The sequence below is a fragment of the Anser cygnoides genome, chromosome 5, assembly GCF_040182565.1.
Source record: "Anser cygnoides isolate HZ-2024a breed goose chromosome 5, Taihu_goose_T2T_genome, whole genome shotgun sequence".
NCBI lineage: Eukaryota > Metazoa > Chordata > Aves > Anseriformes > Anatidae > Anser > Anser cygnoides.
The window spans coordinates 43,711,104-43,729,030 of NC_089877.1; the positions used below are offsets into that span (position 1 = coordinate 43,711,104).

The window sequence follows — 17,927 nt, forward strand, 5'->3', positions numbered from 1 at the left end:
TATTTTAATTATCAGTGATCGATAACAATTTCACTAAAGCGCAAGTGAATAGATCTCTCGCAGGCTTTAGGGTCTGCAGACTGGGCTCGCTGTTAGACCCAGATGTAAGACAAATAGCCTATACAATAACTGGTATACATTCGTGGTGCCTGCTGCTGTCAGTGATCTGGAGGGGCTTAGTTAGAACATAAACAACCAATCCCTGTCCTCACCACCGAAGTGATTTCCTGTGAGACAGAACCCAGCAGTGGTTTATCGTAGTGAACAGTACTGCCACACGAGGCAGGAAGTATGAGAGAATACTGAAAGCTAAACCAGAGAAGTTAGGGAATGAAAAATGATTTGTCCTGGGTGGATCTAGACAGAATACCTAGTTAAATGTTTTTTCCCTGAAGTACCACGGAGTCTGTAATGGTGGGGGGACTTTAATTTTACCACCTATCTAGAACATGTACTGTTACCAGCAAGGAAGTACGAGTAAGTGTCGATTAAAGCCTGGCTCAACAGAAAGACTGCTTCTGACTAAATCATCACTATTTTGTTTGGTGACAAAGCCTTGTTTGAGATCCCCCATGGGGAAGAAAAAAGAAAAGGACAGGGCCCAATCCTGATTAGTTATTTAGACCAAAGCTGTAGCCAGTACAAAGCAACTGTAATTCAGTTTTCCGCTGGAACTGCAACAGAAACCAGTGAAGCTGTATCAGGTCATAGTCCGAGATGACTGTGTGATAAGTAAGTTAAGACTAAAATAAGGCAAGATTTGGGCAGTCAGGAAAAAAACAAGTTTACCAAGCAGTCTGGTGTATAAAACTTGTAAAAGCAAATGCATAGATAAGGTTATTGGCTGGAACATCTTTTAAGGAGTTCAAGAACAAATAGTGCTGCTTCTCTCAATCCTCAGTCCAGTCTGAGGCAGCAGTTATTGTCGTATTCCACAGCTGTCCAACAAGACCTTTGTTCTCTAGCAAAGCCATCCTTAGCAATTTATTCGCAAACAGGCTTAGGCTTCAAGTACATGGAGAGGTGGTTCTTGTCTCAAAAGGTGGAAATCAAGAGATCTCAGTGCTGATACATTAGTAAAAATGCTGTTTTTATGCTTGGCAAAGCTGCAGATTGATGCAAAACGGTGTTTCAGAACAGAGGAAAAAGAAGGAAAAGAATGTAATTCTAGTGTATAATCTTTTATAAGAGAAAATCTCCATCAATAGTTTGTATTACAACTGAGCAATGGATAAATAAATGTTTATTAGCTTTTTGGCATTATTTTTTTCCCAGCAATACAAAGTCCTTACAGTCTGTTCCTCTACCACATAAAACTGCATGAGTCCAGGAAGGGGAAATGATGGAAGAGGGTTATCAATATCTTGACTTTTTTCCCTTTGGGATGGGATCTCAGCAAAGCATTCTGCCATGGGCTTCATTATAGCTTACGAGGCTTTAGAATCATAGTCAGTAATTTCCTCTGGGATTTCTGAGAAGAGGTTGGAAGTGGTTGTGGAGAGCGAGGTTTTGTGATCCAACACCACGCCAGGCTCCGCCACAGCTGACGTAAAAGATGTCTTGGTGCTGATCAGCCCACACTGCTTTGTAGGCCAGTCTCCAAAAGACGCCTGGTATAGCAGAGCAAGATGCTTCTGAAGAAACTCACTCTTTTCTAGCAGCTGGCTAAAGGGAGACTCTCGCAGCTGTGCAGCTGTCAGGTCAAACCAGGGGAAGGTTCTGGGAAGAGAGAACAAGCAGAATCTTTTCTGGGCAACACCAGTCTGTTGCAGCTTGCTAATAACTTAACAAATAATGTCTTTCTTCAGTGTCTGACTACTAGTCTTTTGTCTTTTTTTTTTTTTTGGTCTTTGAGAAACAATCAGACTCCGAGACGTGAAGCTGAAGTGTTCCAGGCATTACTGTGCCAGGCATAGCAGAACTAAACATAACGACTCTGTGGAGATCATGTACCAGTAAGAGCCTTTTCCCTCAAATAGTGTTCCCCTGACTTTGTATCATCAGTAACCCAGTCTTGAACTAATGTAAGTTCATTACTCATAAAAATCATCCTCTCCAGGTATTCCAATAGGACTTTTTTCTTTTCTTTTTTTTCTTTTTTTTTTTTTTTTTGCATCCAGTGTCCCAGTCCTGACCAGTGGCTTCAGACAATCCCAGCTACTAGCCAAACAGGAACCAGGGACCAGGACAAAATAACTCAGGGACGATAGTCCTGGTCTTTTATTGCTAACATATCTAAAGCAATCTTTTCCTGGCAGGTGTGTGGTCCTAAGAGCAGCACACATTTCAGCACCTTCCAACCCAACAAGACAGCCCCATGCTTCAGCTGTGGGATGTGGTAAGTTTCAGAGCAAAGAGAGAACCTGGACAAGCAGCACCTCAGCATTCGACCTTTTACTTACTCCTCTGGAGTCATTGAAGAGGCAAATTTTTTGCTGACAAAACTCTCGCATTCAAACCGTGGGCAGGAAGCTTTCTGCTCGGCACAGATGGGGCAGTGTGCAGGAAAACAGAGGTCATTGAGCAATTCCAGTGCCTTCTGGTGTGGCAGGCTCTGCCACATGCTGCTGTTCAGGGCTGCATAGAAAATGCCCACCAGCCATTTGCCATTGACTCTAATTTTCCCTGCACAACAAACAAAATCAAATGTCAACAACCAATATGCACACAGGTGTGAAGAGAGATTCTCGACTCACAGGCCTGCAAAGAATTGCGTTAGCACTCAGAGCTGGTTTATTTGAAACCTCTGGTTTAGGATCATTTCAGGTGAGGATATTAAAATTAATCTTTGCTATTGAGTTTAAACAAAGCGAGAGGTTTTACCCTGGGAGCTGAGGGGGCATGTTGCCTGCACAACAGCAAGGTCTTGCAGCACTGCGGTGACCGTCCCCTTCATCCCCCACTCCTTCGTAGGCTCCTTGCCAGAGCATTGGTACTGTGGCCTCACGATGGCATTGTAGCAAAGGAGTTGCTTCAACCTGAAAACAAATGCACACGAAGAACTGAGTGTGCCAGAAGAGCAGGATATCTCAGAGCCCACCTCGTCCCAGAGCCCCTAGCCCCTTCCCTCGGCCCTGCAATCAGCATCAGCATTGCCCTGCTCTGGCTGATGGGGGAGAAGCAGGGTGGGGAGGAGGAAGCAGCTGTCCTGTGTGGGATCTGCAAACTGAAAGGAAATGCGGTGCACTGGGTTTGCTTTTTTGCCTGAGGAAAGTGCAGACTGCTGCCTTGCACGTTTTTTGCTGCGTTACCTCACAGTTACCTTACAGCAGTAACCAAAGGCCGTGGCAGGAGTGGGGTTTCAGTACCGGTGCTGTGTTTGAGCTGGAGCTGCTTTGACACCTCCTGACTGTGTCTGAGTTCATAGCCACAAAGCCTAGGGCTTCCTTTAGAAAAACAGAGAGCTGAAATTCTGAAGTGGTCCCATGAACCCAGCAGCTGGGGGCCTAGGGGAGTGACTGACCATGACCAGGTTCGCAGCAATGCTTTGCAGGAAAATTGTGAGGCACGGTAAGAGCTGCGCTCCCATGCAGCTCTGGCTGGGCCAGAGCACACACACTGTCCTCACCCCTCGAGCTTCGGGATGCAAAAATGGCGTGGGCCGGTTTACCTGGGCAGAGGGACCGCGGTGACGAGGCTGTACACCACGCAGGGTTTCCGGATGGCCGTCCGCACGGCGGAGCAGACGGACGCCACGTGTGACGGCAGGCAGCAGAGGAACAGGATGTCCGCCCAGGCCGCCAGCTGTGCGTTGTCGTAGAGGCAGGTGAGCCCCTGCTCCTGCAGGTCTGCTGCAGCAAGCGAGGTGCACGGGGCTCAGAGCCCACGGACCCAGCGCAGGGAAGAAGCACCCATGTGTGGGTGATGCACGACCACCCCTCCCAGGCTGGCTGCCCACCCAAAATGGCGCCAGGGGTTGTTGGCTGCCATCACTGCTCCTGCATGGCAAAGGGCACCTGCGTGACGGAGCAGGCAGCCTCCCGGCCAGGAATTAACGTGCAGAGAGCTCAGCCCAGTTCATGCACGTTGGTCTAAAGCCATAGAGCCGAGCCCTGGGATCTGGCTAGTTTTCAGCGTCTATAAAAAGCCACTTAATAACCCCTGCTTCCTCTCTGCCCTGATACGATTAGGAGGAGGAGTTTTTCATTGAGTCCCACTGCCGGGCCCTGGCTGGGGAGCACTTACCCAGGCTCTCGGGGCGCCGGGTGGAAATGCGGATAGAGGGGCGCGGAGCCCGGCCCAGCGCCAGCAGCACTCGGGCCAGCTGCTTCCCGAGGTGGCCCCCGCCGATAATGCCGACCTTCAGGCCGTGGCTGCCCACCAGGGAAGTCGGCAAGGCCTCCTCGGTCCCTCTTGGTCTGGGGAAGCAGAGGAGCTGGTGTCAGCCCAGCGGGAGCCATGTTTGCCCAGACCACCTGCAGTCCTGCCCTCCGGGAAGGGTCCCATGCCACGAGTCCGGACAGCTCGTCCCAGCCCTGCTCCTCACATCCAGCCCTGGTGCTCAGCAGGGTTACAAGAGAGGCAGAGGCTGCTGGCTGCAGCCTGGTGTGTGCAGCACCCATGGGGCTCAGGGCTGCCGTTACTTTCCCCAGCTCTGTACTTTCCCCAGTTCTCCCAGGGACACATCGGTGCTATCTGGACCTACACCAGACCGACTGGTGATGTGCCTGTGTCATGCTTTAGCTCAGTAACGATGCAGTAGTTTGGGAAGAGCTCGGTGCTTTGAGGTCCCCCCCTGACATGACTACACCACCAAAGCAGCACGCTTTACCAACAGTGGGAGCTCACTTCACCGCACCTGAGGGCCTGGAGAAGTCTGCAGAAGAAGATGGCATGGGCACAAGCGCTCACTGTCAGCCCCTTGTGGCGCCTTGTCAGGTACAGCAACCCCTCCTCGCCTTCTACGGCTTCATCAGCCTGGAAGGACGTGAAAGGCTCTGCAACGTCGCACATCTTAGCCCAGAAGGACAAGCATCAGCAGCGAGGATTCAGAAGAGGGGCACGGCCTCCATCCACACAGCGCTGCAGCCCGTCCCAGCACCTGCTAGAGAGGAGGTGGAGGCAACATACAGACCCCGGCTCTTCTCAGGGCTTCTCCTTGCAGACACGGGACTTGCAGAAGTGGCTGGTCCCCATGTGCAATGCAGCTGCTGGGGACAAAAAATGTCAGTGGGCGTTTGAACCTGTGCTTTCCCTGAGGCTACAGTTCTCTTAAGTCCCAAATGGATGCAGCTCAGCAGCAGCATGCAGGTGTGGGAGCCCTGCTTGGTACCTGCAGTATTTCTTGAAGAGAGCCACATGGATGCTTTTGGGGGCATGAGGCAGTTGTCACAGGAGAGGCCAGGAGCAGCCCAAAAAGCTCTGAAACCCAATTTGTGCCGATTGCCTCCTGCCCAGGGAGGCTGCAGCACCGCTCCGTGTACCACAAACCACACCAGAGATGGAGAGACACTGAGGGCTTTCAGCAGCACGGCTCCCACAGGGTAAGAGGCACCACCAGGATGGAAACGCCCTCAGCCAAGCCTGAGCCAGGGACAAAGATGACCCATGCCTGCCACACCACATGTGGTCGGGGTCCTGACCTGCACCGTCCCTCACCTGCAGCCTGCCCAGGTTCCACCCGCTCAGGGTCTGTCCCGGTTTGTGTCCCCGCTGCCATGGTGAGTGCCCGGTTACCGGCTGCCTCGGGGGACTCTCACCCTTCCTACAGGGAGCCGGGAGCATCGCCTCTTCCAGAGCCCAGCAGCTCCATTCAGAAATCCTACAACCATGCAACGTCCTGGCCTGGGATACATGGGTAAGCCCGGCAGCAAACCTTACCCTAGCCAGCTGAACCCTGGGCTGCATTAGGAAGCGGGTCAGAGACAATCCTGCCTCTACATCCAGGGTGCTGCCTCGTTCCGGGCTCTTCAGTACAGGAGACGTGGACATAGTGGAGAGTCCAGCAAAGGGCTGCTAAGATGGCTAAGGGACTAGAGCATTTTTCATGACAGGCCGAGAGCTGGGACTGCTCACTCTGAAGAGAAGGCTGAGGGGAAGTCTTATCAGTGTGTATAAATATCTGATGGGAGGGAATGAAAATAACCAGACTATTCCTGGTACCGGTGCCCAGGGACAGGATGAGAGGCAGTGGGCACAAATTGGAACAGGGGAGATACTGTCTGAACACAAGAAAACACTTTTTGAACACTTTTTTGTTTGTTTGTTAAACAGGGGTGGTCAAATACAGGAACAATTGCCCAGACAGGCTGGGGAGGCTTCAGCTGTGGGGTTACTGAAAATCCAACTGGAGATGGTCCTGGTCCACCTGCTGTAGGTAACCCTGGCTGAGCAGGGGGATTGGATGAGATAATCATGCAGTCTCTTCCAACCTAATCAGTCCTATGATTCTGTGGGAAAAATAAAGTAAAGCAAAACAACAGTGACCACAGAAACTGAGACTGCACTTAGTGCACAGTGCAGCAGGGGTCCTGGAGCCCAAACTTGCCCTCAAACCAGTCGGTACGTTGCTGTACGTAACCTTCACCTCTCTGTGCTCATCCCCAGGGCAGCAGATGCTCCTGTTACATTCAAATGAATTTATTTGTGCTGACGGCATGGAAGGTGTGAAATAAGGTACTGCTGCAAGCAAAGCCTCTTCACAGTGACACTCAGTGTGCTTTTCAGGACGTGAGAAAACACCCTGCACACTCATTTTGCAGAAGGTGTCAGAAATTGCTCAGGATCTACACAGAGTGGCAAAGTGCTCAATGTGGGAAGGAAATAAACAGCCCAAGGAGAAAGAGACAGCTTTATTTAAGGAATGGAAGTGAAGTCTGGAAGGATGAAGCCAGCAGTTGCCTGAGGAGTTGTTTTTCTGAGAAAGTGCAATTCAATCCTTTCTGGCATAACACTCAGAGAAAAAAAAGAGTTGCTGGGGCCAGCAGGTTTGTGCTGACTGAGAAGGGTCGCTCCTTGCTCTCCATCCAACCCAGCAGGGTTCTGACCAGCTCCACACAACGTGCCCACTCTTTCCTGATGAAGGTATCTGCCGAGAACTGCAGAGTGCCAGCATGGGGATAGAGGCAGAGGCTGCTGCCCTGGCTCTGCAGGAGTTCATGAAACACCTCTTTTCCTAGGGTGAGCCACAACAAAACAAAGAAATGGACTTTAAGGTGCAGCTGGCCCTTTCCCCCATCCTGCTCTGATGCGGGGAGAACACAGCCCAGTTGGCTTTACTCTCTCCACAGCCATGACTGGTGATGCCGAAGCCAGCTTGAATGTTACAGGGACTGGTCAGCACTGTCTGTTGGAGACCCATGATCGCGGCTGACCTCTTCCTCTTGCTAGTTATAAACTCAGACACCACACAGAGCAAATGTAACCTTGCCTTGCCCAGCAACTTCCCTCTGTAAACAAAAGCCATGCCCGGCTTACAGCCAGGTCAAAGAGAATCAGATTCCAAAAGGAATCAACCCTGGTGGATCAGTTCCATGGTTTCACTGGCTGCATCAGAGCCGCTGCCTTCAACCAGCCTGAACGCTTCTGTCCCACGAGCCGCGGGCACCCACTGTCACTGACGAACACTGATCATGCAATGAGTAGTAACAGAGTTGCTCTGTTGGCGCTGGACCAGGTTTTGCAGTTTCCTCTCTCGCTGGAAAGGCAACGTCCAAGCAGGCTGCTCGCAGGTGCTCAGTTCTTCCATCGGATTTGCTAAAAGAGAGAAGGCGGCATGACTAACATCAGTGCTGACCGCAGATCCCTCAGGCCAAGCTGCTGAGGCCCAGTCCCTGAAAAGGGGAACTATGGCCGTAAGGTGCTACTTCTATCAGCTTCACCCTTCATTCCTGCACTGAATGCAGCCCCAAACACAATAGTAGCTTCCCAGAAAGGAGAAAAGAATGTAGGAGAGCCATGCCCTTTCTGCACACCTAACCAAGAGCCATCTCTGATGAGAGTTTCTATAATAAAAAGCAGGTGTTTCTTACTGTGTTGTTGAGTATGCTGTTTATCTTCTCTTCTTCTGCAGAGCCTCTCTCCACCTTGCATTTATATGCCATCAGCTGGATGCGATCCTTTAGATCCCTGTACGTCTAGATAAACAGCAAAACCAGCACACATCTGAGCGAAGGGGACACTTCCACAGCTGGAAGTTTTCCCAAGACTCAGGAATAAGCAAACCCCACCAGGCACACGGCGGCAAATTGGCATGGGAAAGCTGGGGAGAAAAAGCAGGCTTTTGTCCCTTCTCTTCAGACACACAGCAAGGACTCACATCTATGACAACATCGTGGCACTTGTATTTTGTGGCAAGGTTCAACCGTGTCTCCACATCCTCTACCAAGCGCACGTATTCCTGCAGCACCTGCAAGGGAAGGAAGAGTGTGTCAGCTCCCTTCTGCAGGTACTTCCTGCCTCATTCTTCCACTCCAGTCACAAATTCTTTCAAGGTCACTGGTCACACAGACTTGACTCCGTCCATCCTAAGGCAACAAGTGGCCGGGACAAGTCTGCTAAGGACTCCAAGGGCAGTAAAACTTTGCTCACAAAGCTCCAAGTCCTGCGCTACCTCATTTCTATGGATCAGGTTAGCCACTGCCAGATAGATGAAGCATATATGTTTAAAGTTAACACAGCAAACAAGGCTGCCAATGCACTGTGGAGAGCTTGCTCTGTGGGCAGCTCACCTGGGGAATCAGTCATGTCTCAAATCCCAGTGAAGACCAAAAGGATACAGGCAGCGGTTCCTTGCTCACCTGGACAGGTGCATTGTTCCTCTGCAAGATCTCCACCACGCGGTGGAAGCCAATAGGTGCCTTCTTCTTGGTGTAGCCCAGCCAGTTCTGGAATGACAGCCAAACCTTTTGTTAATCCTAACGGGCAATCCCTCCAGCCACTGCAAGAGGAAGCAAGAAACTGGTTCTCCCCTGGTGAAGGAAGAAATAACCTCTCTCCAGCTGCCAGCAACGTACCCCGTCAGCCACCACATGCACCACTGGCAGAGCCCTTCACCAGTGGCTGGGCTCAGGCTGGCTGCGAACCATTTGGTAAAGGGGCACAAGGGCAGCCTGCGTCTCTGGCGCAGCTGCTGCAGCCAGTCCAGGCCTGGGAGAGCTCAGGGAAAGGAGAAATATATTGTAACGCCCTGCTGGGCCCTGCTGAAATGAAACCAGTCTGTCTGGTAACTCCGGAACAAGCCAGCTATCAGCAGCAGATATCAGCACTTGGAACTGAATTCCTAGCAAGGCTTTCCCCAACTCACCTTGGTGGTAAAGAGGGCATCCACATCCTCCCAGGCTCGCAGCTTGGCACGGGCAGCCAGGGCAGTCAGCACATACTGCTTATCAGGAATCTGCAAGGCACAGAGCTGCAGTCAGAGCACTAGCACTGCTCAGAAGGCCTGTGTGGGATGCAGAGGAATGGCACCTGCCCCCAGCCTTGTCAGAAATCATACCAACAGCCAGGCAAGGAAGTGAGATACTGCCTGAGACCCCTGTCAGCACTGCAGAGGGCAGGAGGCAGGGATTTGCAAGTGCTGTTGCAGTCAGTATGCATTGGCCCCTGCTCAGTGGGACAGTGAAAGCCTCCACAGGACTCCCACCTGCATTTCTGAGCTTCCAGAATAGGCCTGCCCAAGGAGAATACAGTGCCTCCCCTGAACCCCCGCCTCCGTGCTGAGCCTCTCAAACTCCTGCCCAGCCCCCTCGCTAAACACAATTCGGTTGCCCACATTTTCAGCCGGTGCTGCCGGCAGGAAGCTCACATACCTTAAATGTTTTCTTCAGATTGGTTGGGCTGCTGAATGTTCCCTAGAGAGAGCAGACAGTCAGTGCAAACTCAACAGAGGAGGCCAAGACAGAGGTTCAAACACCTTTCATTGTAAGGCATTTGCCCTGCACATGACAAATCTCCCTGCTATCATAGTCTTCATGAGCTTTTTGCTCATTACAGTGACAAAGGAAAAACTGACAGAAAAGAGCAACTAACCTACTCCATTAGGTCTCTGGTTTGGTTTTCCCTACATTCTCAAGCTGTTGCACCTCCAGCACTTCAGAGACCAGAATCATACACCTCAGCCTCATGGGATTAAGGACTAATTTTAAGGACTAATTCTGTCTGGTTGGAGGCAGCACAAGACAGTGATTTCTTTTAGGGTGTAACTCAGTGATAGGCCACCCCAGGTTGAATGTCCTTTCTTAGAGCACATAAGAAATCTCCAACCTGGTCCCGGATGGCTGAGGTAGCTTCATTTCTCTGGTCTCTCTTGCGGATGAAATATGACCCCCCCCTTCTTTCCTGAACATGCCCAGCTTAACCACCTCTCATATTGAGGGCTACAGGGATGAGATGTAACCTTGGTCCTCTACCACATCATCCTCACCTCAGCCTCTGTGTAGTGGTAGAAACAGGAATAGAAGAGAGTGGTCACTAGTGGCATGTTGAGAATTGAGGCCTTGCGAGGGTATTTCCGAAATATCTCCGACTGCCCAGCCGTCTCCAAGTGTCGATCATTGGCCTGAGGAAACAGACAGAGGGTGAGCATGACTCAGGGCAGCTGCCTGACCTAGTTACGGGGTATAGACCTGGGCAGAGTGTTGTGATAGCAAAGCCCAAGCACAGCCTCAACACGCCACGCAGTCTGATGTCTGCTATTTCACACGTGGGTCTGGCGCAGCAGCTTGCAGAGCAGTTAAACTACACTAGCCAGGCAGGCTGTTTAGATGCAGAGCGGTATGAGTTAGGGACAGATAGGGATCTCACAGATAGTTGCAGTCACCTCCTGACCAGCAAAAGAAAGATTTCATACCTCAATTATGATCTGTCTCTCCAGCAGTGTGTAATGGTCTTGGATGTGGGAGATATCCTCCGGTGAAAATGGCAGCCTGGCCAGACACGCGGGAAGAAAACAGTCAGCAGCTCTTAATGCAGCACACTTGGAGGGAAGTTTTTCTCTGCTGACCACGCTCTCCACATACAGGGATGCGGGGAACACCCCCTACTCTTCCCAGCCTGAGAGTAGGTAACTCAAGCTCTTGCCCCATCAACCCTGCCTCATTGCCTTCTCCAGATGGCTTTCTCCTAGACAAGCTCCACAGAAGGAAAAATTATGTGGCGTCCCTTATAGAAAAACCTAAAGCTGATGTTACCAATTTCCTTAAGCGCTCAGGCACCCACGCTTTTACCCTTCACAACCCGATCAGAAGGTCAAGAAAGCATTTCTGCCCCCAAGTAAGTAGCAAAAGATGCTGGACTAGTGATCAACACAAATTCTTCTGTCTGCATTATGTCCACAATACCTCGCTGCCACCGAGGCAAAGCCAGCATCAATTTTGGAACTACTTAAGCTGCAGTACTTGGACAGGCGTCTGATTTTCTTTATTACCAGCTTCTGTGGAGCACCCATATCCGTCCCACCCTTTTTCGTTTTTCCTTACCCAATGCATCCTTTCAGAAATTCCCTCCTCTTTTCTACATCCTGGATGTTCAAATGCTCCCGATACTGAGAGAGCTGGAGGGAGAGGGAAAAGAAGCACAGTCTGTCTCGTGAATTTAGGACGTACAGGACTCCAGGGGGCGAAACAGGGACGCGAAGCTCTCGTCTGACAACCAGACACCCTGCGGCCACCTCTCCCTGCCCTTTTCATGCTCAGTGCACCCTCTTCACCACGTAAAAGGAGCTTCTGCTCCTGGGAATACTCACAGCAACTTCCTCAGTCCTGTCTAGGAACCTGCAAAAGGAAATAAGCAAGCATTAATTGGAGGGAGATACCTAGCAGCGTGCTCAGATCTGCCACGTGGCTGCGCAAAGCCTCACCTGAGCAGGTCCAGAAGCATCTTCTGCTCGCCGGTCTCCTTGAGGAAATGGATCAGATGACACAAGGCCACCTGCCGCTCCTCCAGCTCCCGAAACAAGATTTCTACAGGAGAGAGGGATGTGCACATGTGGGTAAAAGAAGCTAGCATGACCAAGCCAGAGGGGGTTACACACGGTGCACGGAGCTGCAAGCAGTTAGCAGGATTCAGCAACCTTCCCCACCTCAAAGCCTGGTCTGCGGGGCGATGGCACAGAAGAGGCACACTCACGAGGCTGCTGGGTGAATTCCCAGCAGAGTGCTACTCCTACAGATTCATTCTCATTTACCCCATCACCACCACCACCTCCCAGCGTTTAAAGCTCCCCTCTGGGACCTTGATGGGCACCACCACCCCCCTCCCACGTTACACTCACTGCAAGAATATTTCACACTCAGTAAAGCGGCAATACCTCAGCTGCTGTCTCTCTGTGACTTGCAGCTGGTGAAAGAACTAGCCTCTGTCCTTAACTGAAACCCTCACCCCAGGCACACTTACCTCTCCTGAGCGTCCGTTTCAGGAATATCAGGACCTGTGAGCACAGAGAGGCAGCTCTCAGCTGAACATACCAGTCTTCACCAGAATTAAGACAGAGAGACAGCAAACTGTCAAGTTTGGCCCAGGTCTAGGGAAACTTTTGCAAGGGTGTCTGAAGGCACAGCTCTTACAGTGCTCAGCTGAATTCTGCAACCCACTGGACACAAGGCAAGCAGTGAGCCAGGGCCACAGCTGCCAGGCTTCTCCAGAGCTTAGCTTAGCGAGACCAAGAAAAAACTTTCCCTGAAGCATCCGAGGACTTAAAATACCTGGATGGGGGAAGCTTTGACACAGCTCCACTTGCTGCCTGATGCTGTGGAAACCAGAAAAACTGGAGAAGTCCCTCAAATCTTTTGTGCTGCAGTGAGCAGATTAAACCTTGGCCTTTGAGAAGTTGCTGCAAAGAGCCCTTTGAGGGCTGAAGGATCGGGTTCCTTATTATTATTCCTGCAGACTGGCAGGAAAGCCTGCAGGAATATGGAACTTTCCAGCCTTAAGCTTTGACAATTTTCAGTAACTTCTTCACCTGAACTAAAGAAACCCCATCTTGCAAGATGAGGTGGCCAACTGACTGTCCACACAAGCACCCTCTGCGGGGTCACCCAGGAGTTCCCAGCCCTGTGTGCCCCCAGCAGGACTCACAGCTGTAATGACATTCCCATCGTGCCCTGCCACAGCTTCATCCAAGAGCACCAGCTTGTCCTGCAGGGAGCGAAATCTCTCTAGAGAGCAGACCTGGAGAAAGAAGAGGTGTAAGTAGGCATACAAGACATCAGGCAAGTCCCCACGCTGAATCAAGCCCTAAGGTGTTACCCAGTCTTTCCACATGAGCCCTTCAGTAACACAAATAACTGCCCCACCAACCGCTGGAGAACTTTCCATTCAGCTGAAGCCATGTGCTGTGCGATCCCTGGGAATCTGTCAGCTGAGGTTGGAGAGTTAGCCCTCGTTACTGCCTGGGTTAGGACAGCAGACACCATACATTTGGCACAAACACTCTCGCAACAAGGCCAAACTTCCCTGCATGCCACAAACCACCAGTCCTGACAGGAGGAGGGAACTCCATAGCGTTCTTGCCATGGAGGAGAATGGAAAAGTAGAACCGCACGACTGCCCGCTTCTTCTTATCCTGTAATTGTGGCCTCTCTCAGCCTTTGGTCCACCTGCCCTCTGTCCAGCATGCCTCAGCACGGCAACTATTAAGGACAGGTAGCTTCGAAGGCAGTTCTTAAGGGCTGCACACAACTCCTGTGCACTCGCTGCAAACTGAGGCAGCCGACACTAAGATTCCATCTTCATCCCTCCGTTTGCCACCAACTAAGAAGTGAAATAAAGCCCCAAAGCCTTGGATCTTTTCCATAAACTGAGCCCCAGGGAGTGGAAAGGGTAGAGGGGGTGTAGCAGTTCAGGTACCTCCTGTCAAAGACTAGCTGAGCAGACGACTCAGTTAACAACCCAACAAAACCCTGCAGGTCTTCTGCTGCTCCTGAGCTACAGTGATCTCCACAGTGATCTCTGCACTGCCACCTGGCAAAGCAACAGACAGGCACAGCACCATCCCTGGCAGATGCTGCACGCAGCATGGATCCCCTTCCTGCTCCTGGAACAGCCAGAAGCATGGAGAAACATAAAGCAGCTTGGGAGCACCCCCCCCCCCCTTCTCTCACAAGCAGAAGAACGAGGAATATTCTTACCTTGCCCCTCTGCATTCGCCTGACTGTATCTTTGGGGCTCCAGTCACTGCTGTAATCCTGCCACGAGAGAAACAAAGAGCAACTCAAGAGAACAATGAATTATTGAAAATCTAAATATAAGAGGGGGGAAAAAAAAAAAAGCTGATCCAGTTCCTCCCTACTAGGGAACCACTGCACACGAGTGTCTCAAGTCAATATATAACTGAAGGTCAGATGTTCTGAGCATAAGGGCGCAGAACAGCTGCTGGAAAGGCTCATAGAGTGCTTTTATTTTTTTTTTAGTGCACTAGTAGAATTCAATACTGGTCAGAGAGAAAGGAGGCTCAGGGTCTGGCTTGAACGCTGTGTGTTTATGTCTGCTGGTAAAGGCACTGGCTTCTGTCTGTGTTAATCTGTGTGGCCAGCTGTGCTAGCATTGTGCCTGTCTGCATCTGTTGGGAATGTGTGCTCAGCCTTGTTACAGTCTGGACCTGTGGACACGGAACCACAGCCTCACATCTGCTAGGCTGGGACAAGAGGACTTCACTCAGTCCCCAAAACCCCTGGATTCTGCAACACCTAGCACTGCCTCTATGGGAGAAGAACACTCCTGCCAGCTGGTACCCCATGTCTGTGCCCTCCCTGTCCCAGTGATTCATGAACAACAAGTTTAGAAACCTTCAGGTTTCTTTTAAGGAGCACACAGTTCACCTGACCAAACATGAAAGCAGTTTATTGGCAAAGCACTATTTAGAAATCCTTCTCACAGAGACCGCTGGGCCTTCAGCAGGAGAAGGAATAACTAATATCCTCAGCAAAGCTCCCTACTTCTGCGTTAAAACAGAGAACACCTAAATCAGCTGTGGGGCTGGGTCTGCATTTGGCAGCTCCCTGTCCTAATCCCTGCATTGCCCTCTGCTGTCTGAAATAGCAATTAATCAATTCCCATAAAACGTTCAGAGCACAAAAAGCTCTCATCTCAGCACTACAAACGTGGGCTGCTCACCTTGTACTCAGCTTTCGGTCTGCGCAGCTCTGGGGCATAGTTTTTAACTCCTGTGTCTGAGAGGGCTGAAAGGGAAGGACAAAACTGAGGAGCGCATCAAAATCCTGGCTCATATCCACTTCCAAAACTGCCCTTTCCTTGGTTTCAAGCATCAAATGGCAATCCAAAGTTGCTTTAAACCCAACAGTCATCAGTTGTACATAAATAGATTCCCTCAAATCATCACGCCAACCCTTTTGCTGGTTTGCTGAAGAACTTTCAGGCAACCCATTCCTGCAATACTAGGAAGACGACACTGCTCATTTTTGGAAATGCTGTGGTTTATGTAAACCTACACCCATCCCAAAATGAGGCAGGGGTTCAGAACTTACCATCTGAAAGGGACTGTAAACTGGGAAGTTTGTTTCGTCCTGCAATCAAAACAAAACTCATGAAAGACTTGTCTCTTCTCTGGTAACATCTCTTGCAGAGGGAACACGGGTCTAGACTGCAACCTGGTGAGCTGCAGCCATGCCAGTGCAGAACAGGCCACTCTTCACAGCTACATGCCACATTGGCATACCTGGGGCTCACCTGCTTGCAGTCTGAGGCTTTGAAATAGCCTGTGCCATCACAACCCATGCTGCACCCTAGCCCTATCTGCCTTCTCATTGCCAAAGCTGGGAGAGGTTAGAGAGCCTGAGTTTGCTCCTCTACCTGCAGAGCAGAGGCTCCAGCATGCAGCACTGCTTAGCCACCACAACACAGCTTTGCTCACCACGGCTGCAACTCTGATGCCTTTTTATCACTCTATTATCAAAGCTGTTAGTAGAAAAACACCCCAGAGAAAGCGACAAAGCAAAAGCTGGCATGTTGTCCAACTGAGAGACAAGAGAGCCGAACTCGTACAAGCTGTTTATGTCCCCCATGCCCTGCTGCACAATTCCCCCACCAGCCAGCTACGCTACCACTGCTGCTACCAGCAGCACTGAACCCATCAGCAGCAGTCAGCTGAGCTCCAACTAAAGAGCAACCAACTTGTTCTCCCTACAGTAGTGAGGGTCAGATGAGGCCCACATGGATCAAACCAGTCCTTTTGTAGCCTACTCTCTTCCACTGTGCAAACAGATTGTGGTAAAGTGCTGTGCTCTACCTTGCTATTCTGTGGAACCTAGCTTACAGGAAGCCAAAATCCCCGCAGCCACCTCCCACAACGGGAGAGCTGCCTATCTTCTGCACAAGGCAGGCACAGTCACCAATTTCTGACCAGTGACAGAGACACTCTCACAGTGAAGAGGGATCGGAGCTCCCCTGTTTTGTAATACACTTAATACAACCTATTTACATAAGGTAACTTGATTTCCCCCTTGATATTGTTGAGGGAAAAGCCATTTGCCCACATTGTGTATGAGGAACCTCACCTTTGAATAGGCTGCTTAGGGAGTAGGAGGAAACTTGCTTGGGTAAAGCGGCATTGGAGGAAGAGCCCTTCTGTAGGCTGGAGTCTCGGCCTTCCAGGGAGCTAGTGCTGCTGGAGGCGGTCTCTTTGATTGACCAGGAGATGCCTGTGCACAGACAGAGGTTATTCAGAACAGAGAAAGAGAAAACCGCTCTGTAAACAAAGTTCTTATGGCAGGGCAGGAATATTACCAAGCGTGTCCCGGTCAGTTCTGCACTAACATGTCCTGCTAAGTTTGACAGCCCAGTGCTGACCGGATGCACTGTGCAGAACCCCGATCTCATGTAACAGTGCTTGTCAAACAGCTGCTTGTTGCCCTCCAGAAACGGCTGCATTTCAGCAATGCTGTACAACTTGTTATGGATTATCTTAAAAAAGCATACGCCACCCAACGTTTGTGTGTCTTTTATGGGGTAAAGCATCATCTGCACTCCAGAGGTACAAAGCAAGACGGAGAATCCCTGTCTTACCTCAGATTATGGACAAATACGAGCATACCTCCCCGGACACTGGAAAACTAAGATAGTTTTCCTCCCCACACAGACAAAACAGCTGTCAATGTTCACGTGCATTCATCTCTTTTTTTTTGTTTGTTCAAGCCAGTTTTCCCTTTTTTTCATGCATTTTTCACATGTTTTAGGACAAGGTGGTACAACAGAATAGCTGATGGGAAAAGAAAAAGTCTGCACTGGTGGGAGGAGCTGTAGCACAGGCCAAGAAGGGGCTCCTTGAAGGCTCCCTGGGTGATCTGTATTTAAAATGTCACCGCTTGGATGATGCCCACTGGCTAGCAAGCACCACATTTTCTGCAGGTAATGAGCTCCAAAAAAAAGCAGATGGCATCGTGCGTGGGTCCTGAGGTTATGCCCACCGCCGCCAGAAGTACATTTGACAAAATCACAGAACCGTAGGGGTGGGAAGGGGCCTCGGGAGACCACGGGGCCTGCACTCACTTCCCACGGGCTCCCCGCTCCAGCTGACCTTCTCCAGCTCATCCTCATCATCGTCAACGATGTCCCGCAGGCTGTTCACCGCCCGTTTGGACTCCTTCAGCTGCGGACAGACACGGGGCTCGCCTCAGGCCGCCTGCCGGGGAGCCTCGGGGGGCCCCGCGGGGCAGCCGGCCCCTACCTGGCACAGCTCGTCGTCCTCGTCGTCGAAGGTGAAGGCCCGGCACTTGGAGCTGTGCCAGTACTCCTCCTCGTCCGCCCGCGACCGGCTCATCTGCAACGGCAACGGGCGGCGGCCTCAGGACCCCAGCCCCCGGTTCCCGGCCCCGGCCCCGGCCCCCGCCCGCTCCCCGCTCACCTCCCCTCACGCCCCAGGCACCGGCACCGGCCGCTGAGGTACAGCCGCCGCCCGCGCGGGGCACGCCGGGACTCGTAGTCCGCCCGCCGCCCTCCCGCCCTTCCCCTCCCCCGCACGCGGACTACGAGTC

At 51.3% G+C, this 17,927-nt stretch overlaps 2 protein-coding genes across 8 annotated transcripts; both read right to left on the reverse strand.

Moving 5' to 3' along the window:
- Window positions 1-1,245: 1,245 nt before the first annotated feature.
- NOXRED1 (NADP dependent oxidoreductase domain containing 1) lies at window positions 1,246-5,724 on the reverse strand. 7 transcript variants are annotated; one of them, XM_048059661.2, is made up of 7 exons: window positions 5,599-5,687; window positions 4,799-5,044; window positions 4,186-4,358; window positions 3,611-3,791; window positions 2,824-2,978; window positions 2,403-2,625; window positions 1,246-1,719 (listed from the first exon to the last, which is right to left on the reverse strand). In XM_048059661.2, the coding sequence occupies exons 2-7, from the start codon at window positions 4,951-4,953 to the stop codon at window positions 1,428-1,430; spliced, it is 1,179 nt and encodes a 392-aa protein (XP_047915618.1). In that variant the 5' UTR covers window positions 4,954-5,044; window positions 5,599-5,687; the 3' UTR covers window positions 1,246-1,427. The 7 variants fall into 7 exon arrangements, with proteins under 7 accessions (XP_047915618.1, XP_066854247.1, XP_047915621.1 ...); XM_066998146.1 differs by having other exon boundaries at window positions 4,799-5,150; window positions 5,599-5,652; XM_048059664.2 differs by having other exon boundaries at window positions 4,799-5,041; window positions 5,599-5,651.
- Window positions 5,725-6,773: 1,049 nt separating this feature from the next.
- Window positions 6,774-17,905, reverse strand: VIPAS39 (VPS33B interacting protein, apical-basolateral polarity regulator, spe-39 homolog). Its single transcript, XM_048059660.2, has 20 exons — window positions 17,798-17,905; window positions 17,621-17,713; window positions 17,443-17,542; window positions 16,452-16,595; window positions 15,423-15,461; window positions 15,052-15,116; window positions 14,067-14,123; window positions 13,015-13,107; window positions 12,334-12,367; window positions 11,798-11,900; window positions 11,684-11,711; window positions 11,418-11,491; window positions 10,790-10,865; window positions 10,364-10,498; window positions 9,750-9,791; window positions 9,245-9,334; window positions 8,739-8,825; window positions 8,258-8,347; window positions 7,971-8,075; window positions 6,774-7,695 (listed from the first exon to the last, which is right to left on the reverse strand). Exons 2-20 carry the CDS (start codon window positions 17,711-17,713, stop codon window positions 7,675-7,677), a joined length of 1,476 nt encoding a protein of 491 aa, XP_047915617.1. The 5' UTR covers window positions 17,798-17,905; the 3' UTR covers window positions 6,774-7,674.
- Between the last annotated feature and the right edge of the window lie 22 nt (window positions 17,906-17,927).